The 4,828-nt window shown below is 39.4% G+C and overlaps 1 protein-coding gene across 6 annotated transcripts in view; it reads left to right on the forward strand.

The window, feature by feature from the left end:
- Positions 1-2,514, forward strand: part of KIFAP3 (kinesin associated protein 3) — a 124,377-nt gene extending 121,863 nt beyond the window's left edge. For 4 of the 6 annotated variants that reach the window (XM_016148625.2, XM_036234677.1, XM_016148627.2 and 1 more), the window contains one exon: positions 1,087-2,514. In XM_016148625.2, the coding sequence (XP_016004111.1) occupies positions 1,087-1,195 (109 nt within the window). In that variant the 3' untranslated portion in view covers positions 1,196-2,514. The remainder of the gene's footprint in view (positions 1-1,086) is intronic. The other 2 variants (XM_016148628.2, XM_036234675.1) reach the window with 1 other exon arrangement.
- The last annotated feature ends 2,314 nt before the right edge of the window (positions 2,515-4,828 follow it).

A 4,828-nucleotide genomic window follows, 5' to 3' on the forward strand; every position in this document is an offset into this window, starting at 1 on the left:
TTAACAGTCTCATTTTGAGTTGTTAATGTTTATATGTTTTTAATCATTGAGATATTGCTGATAAAAAGTGTCTATCTAATCTCAAATAATCTCAAATCGTTTACATATATTCTTTTTTTCAGAGCTTATATTTCTGCAGTGTAAAGTGTTTCCTTGGACTGGAAATAAGCTCACTAGCATTCGCCGCATGAGCCGTGCATGAGCATGTTAGAGCTGCCATATTTGCCTGGCAAAATAAGTAGCTTGTCATTTCGCTAAGTGTTGGGTAATCCTGTGATCTTTAAAGAGTGCTTTGGAAAACAGATTCTCTTCTAAATAATTTATTAATAGATGAAAACATTTTTTTAAAGTAATTATCAAAATTTATCCATTTTCAAGATACCTTCAAATAGCTAAAGGCTACCTTTAGGCTTCTATTATTTCCATAGAACAAATTGAACCAAAGTTTATAGTTAGTTACCTTCCTGGGACTCATAAGAAACATATACTATCTAGCAGTTATTTTTGCATTGAGTCAGAAAGATGGCAGATCAAACCTGGCTGACTTTGAAATTTTGTAAAATTTCTCATCTCCTTCCTTTAGTTATACACTTACCGTATGATTTGGCTCTGAGTGAAAGTTCACTGCTAAGAATCAAACTGCATGTCCTTACTAATACTGGATTAGTCCTGTATCTTCATCTGAAGAGATCTCATTATTAAAGCAAAACTCACTTTTCTACAGTTTTAGTTTTATCATTCCCTGGCAGTGCATTTCTAACAATTGCTAGCATGTAAAATCTTCTCACATTCTGGCCTAAAAGCCATATGGGAATATAATGTATTAAAACTTTTCCAATCTGTCCTCCTTTTTGTCGTGAATGGCACCCAATGACAGAGGTTTCCAACACTTTTAACACACATTGTTATATGTAAATATTTATCATACACATTTGTATGGCTGTATTAATTTTAAAAAGGAAAAGGATCAATGACAGCCACGCAAGTCCCCTGTGCTAGGCGGCGTCACGTTCCACGCGCCTTACTTGACCGACACCTGTAGCCGTGATGAAGAACATAGCTTACTGTTTCTTTTTCTCTTTTTAGCCTTGGGATGGATGGCTTCGGCCAGTCAGTCGGCATCCTGGGGCGCCCCGCCACGGCTTATGGATTTCGCCCTGACGACCCGTACTACTACGGCTTCGGTCCGCGATGAATCCCCGTCCACGTGCACGCTCGGCTTAGAGGCAACGTGTGGGTTGGGCCAACTCTGACCCTCAGGCTAATAATGCATGTTGAAACTGCCGTGGGTCTGTCTGTGTTTCTTGTTGTTTCGTGTTGCTCTCTGCAGATTAACCCTGCCCCTCCCGTCCCGCGTTCCGTACAGTGGGTGCTCGGCACTTCACTCCTCAAACCACCTCCTGACCCTGGATGATATTCCTCATGAGACTCAAAAGTTAATGCCGAAAAGCAAGTAGGCTGGAAAACAAACACTACATTATGTATATGAAGTGACTAATTCTATTAAAAAGAAGCATAAAGTACAAATGAGTTAGTGAAAGTCATGTGTTTCTATTTAATGTGTTTCATTAGGAGTTGCATGCTTATTTGGGTGCATATGAATTTTTTTCCTATCCTTCCCCCCTCTTGTGATATGCGCTACCTTTAAAATGTATACAAAGACGTCACCTTTTTATTCATGCCATGTGCCTGAAAGGTTGCTTCCCAAAGTCATGATGAGCTTTCAAATAACAATGGAACGTATGCTTTGTTATGTTATATATAAGTAGAATCTGTTCAGCCATTTGAATTCATGTATTTCTGATAGTAATATAGACAACCTGGGACATGTTAGTATACGTGAAACTAGACTAGTATTGGGCTTTTAAATTTTATTTGTGAAATCTAAAGTATGGAAAAGCAACAGGTCATTAAGGAAAACTAGGAAACAGAATATTTTGCTCACTGTAAGATACTCATTCCCTATTTGTTCATTGTTTTTATAAGGTAGATTTAGGTAGTAAGAAATGGAAAGTCGTAATTAATCCTGAGTTTTGAATGTTAAAACGTTGTAATGTTATAATGTTGAAAATTTTAAAGCAAAATAACTATAATCTAGAGATATTTCCTTGAGCATTTGCTGTGGAAGGAATTATATGAGGCTTTTAAAGGAACACATAAATCAAAGACAAGGCTTCTGTTCTTGAATTTAAAACCTCATTGTTCTGCACTACTTACTGGCTTGATTTATAGTTTAAGCATAGAAGAGTAGATCTGGAAAGGGCCTATGAAATAATTCAATCCATCTGCTTATTTGAAAAATCAATCATATAAAAATTTTAAATATAAATATTAACAGATTTTTTTTAAAACGACTTCATATGTATAAGGAAGTATATGATGCTCCTTAGGGACTATGTGAATCTAAAATATGATTTGTGTCTTTGAGCTTACAACCTAATCAGTCTTTCTGAAAACACATTTGTCCTAGTTTTCTGTTTTAATCATAGAATATTAAAGCTTGAAAGGACCCTAGAAGCAACTCTCGAATTCTTTCTTTCAGATGATGAAACAATGTCCAGGCAAAAGTAAGTGGTTTACTCGAGCTTACCTGTTTGGCAGTGACATAAGCTGTCTCCCTGCCTCCAGTCTAGTAACTTCAATATCTTGCCTTATTATTTGTCATATGTACAAAGTATAAATACACATCAATGACATTAATAGGAAGATAAAGCTAACATTCTATGGCTTAACTTATACTATTACAGAGCGATTTAGGAAGAACAGATGAAAGAGCTAACACACAGTACTTTGTGTTAGCTGCTGCTGCTATTTATTACCTTGTTTTATTTTCTCATAGAATTTACCATTCTCTGAATTTATCTTTGTTCATTTACATGCTTATGGTCTGTCTGTCACCCTCCTGCTTAACCCCCTAAGATGTGAGGTCCTTGAGAGGAAGGACTTTACCTTGCCTTGTTTGCTGGTATTTCCCTAGTCTCTAGGTAGGGCCTGGTCCACAGTGAGTCCGTACAAAGCATTTGTTGACTAAGTGAATGAGCCAGGAGGGGCTGTCAAGAAGACCTTCGCAGACCTGGTGAAGTGCAGAGTTGTTTAGCTCAGATCCAGCTTTACACGCAGTAGCTGGAACGTAAATGGAGGTGGGGGTAGGGGACCAGGCACTTTGAAAACTAAAATAACGTTCTTAGCACTAACTACTTAATCATTTTTTTTAAAAAAAAAAACTTTATTTGGTTCCCTCAAAAAAATCACTTTTCTACAATGATTGTATCTTCTTTTTTCTTTTCTTAGTTGTCAGCACAGTGCATGGCAATACCTGTGGAATAAACGGTCTATAACAGGAGGTCGTAAGTTCTAGAACATTTGTAAAGCGTTTACAGTTTACAAAGCAGGGCATTATTTCTTACAACGTGGGTATCACGATGTCTATGGTTGACTTTAAGCTTCCGCAGCATAGACAGTGATGCTCTGTGTGGGTTAGTTGGCTGAAGGTGTGCCCTGGACACAGCCAACCTCCTAGTATTCAGGAGTCCACACTCCGAGGGTGACAGCTGGCATCACGCCGGAGATGAAGCTACAAATACTTTAACCGCCTTGATGTCTGATGACACCAGTTGTTTTGCTCTTATCATAGTGTCTCATATGGGTTTTTATTGGCAAAAATAACCGCTTATTATCATAAGTAGTAGAAATGAGGTCTCGAAAGAAGTCAAGACAGGTGAATTGGCTAAAATATTTTAGAGAATGCTCTCCACTCCTAAGTAAACAGGGTCTAAAATTCAAGGAGCCTGCAGCCTTTGGAGATGCCGTCTCAGGCTTCGTTTGTAATGGCCCTGGCTCTGCCACTGTTCTGGGGGATTCCTGGTGCCAGATGCCGACCGTGATAACAGAATCCTGCCTCTGCAGCACCAGTCCTTGCTCGGCTTGCTAGTGCAGGGCGGTGGGTAGATCTCACACTGCACGCTCAGATACATAGTCACGATCCATATTGCACACGAAGACGTGGCTAGTCCAAATTGTAAAACATCACAGTCTGAAGACAGTACAAAATGTAAAATATCTCAGTAACTTTCTATATTGAGTGCACTTTTAAATGGAAATCTTCTGGATATACTGTGTTAAAATACAATGTTAAAATTAACTTGTTATACTATTTTGAATGGGGCTACTTGAAAATTTTAAATGACATAGGCGGCTTGAATTGTTTCTGTAGGACAGCACTTAGAGTGCAGAAAGCTCGTCAAGCTTATAAGATGGATGATTTGTGCCTGCCTCCTAGTAAATATTTAATGCATTTGTGAATAAGGGGCAACATTCAGTAAGCCAGTTGCTGTCATTTAACATGGTCCTTATCCATCTTAAACTTTTAGCTACTGTGACCGACCAGAATGAACGTAAACATTTTAGATGATTAAGTGCTTTAGGTCAGCTGTCAACTGTGAGGAGGCAGCTTTAATTAGTAGTGATTGCTACCACACCCATGCAGACGGTAACAGGGAAAATATGTTGTGCTCGCTTTGAAAATTTTGGTTTTGAAACTATTAATGTATATTCACTTTATTCTCATAACACCCAGTTAAGGTGAAACTGTTAATATTGATAACAGGTCCTGTTATTTTTTATTTTTGATAGTTCCAATTTGACTCCGGTGAACTAAGTGTAACTGCACGCTTTCCGTCTCTGGAGCTTAAGCCCGAGCCACCGAGGCCCGAGGCAGCCTCGGGCGCCCGTGCGCACGCGCGACGCCTCCGCCCACGCGGCGCAGCCAATCAGGTCGGCGCCGTCGCGCCCCGACGTCCTCGCCGATTGCCGGGCTCCGCCCCGCCCC

The sequence above is a fragment of the Rousettus aegyptiacus genome, unplaced genomic scaffold, assembly GCF_014176215.1.
Source record: "Rousettus aegyptiacus isolate mRouAeg1 unplaced genomic scaffold, mRouAeg1.p scaffold_m13_p_17, whole genome shotgun sequence".
In the NCBI taxonomy this organism is placed as follows: Eukaryota; Metazoa; Chordata; class Mammalia; order Chiroptera; family Pteropodidae; genus Rousettus; species Rousettus aegyptiacus.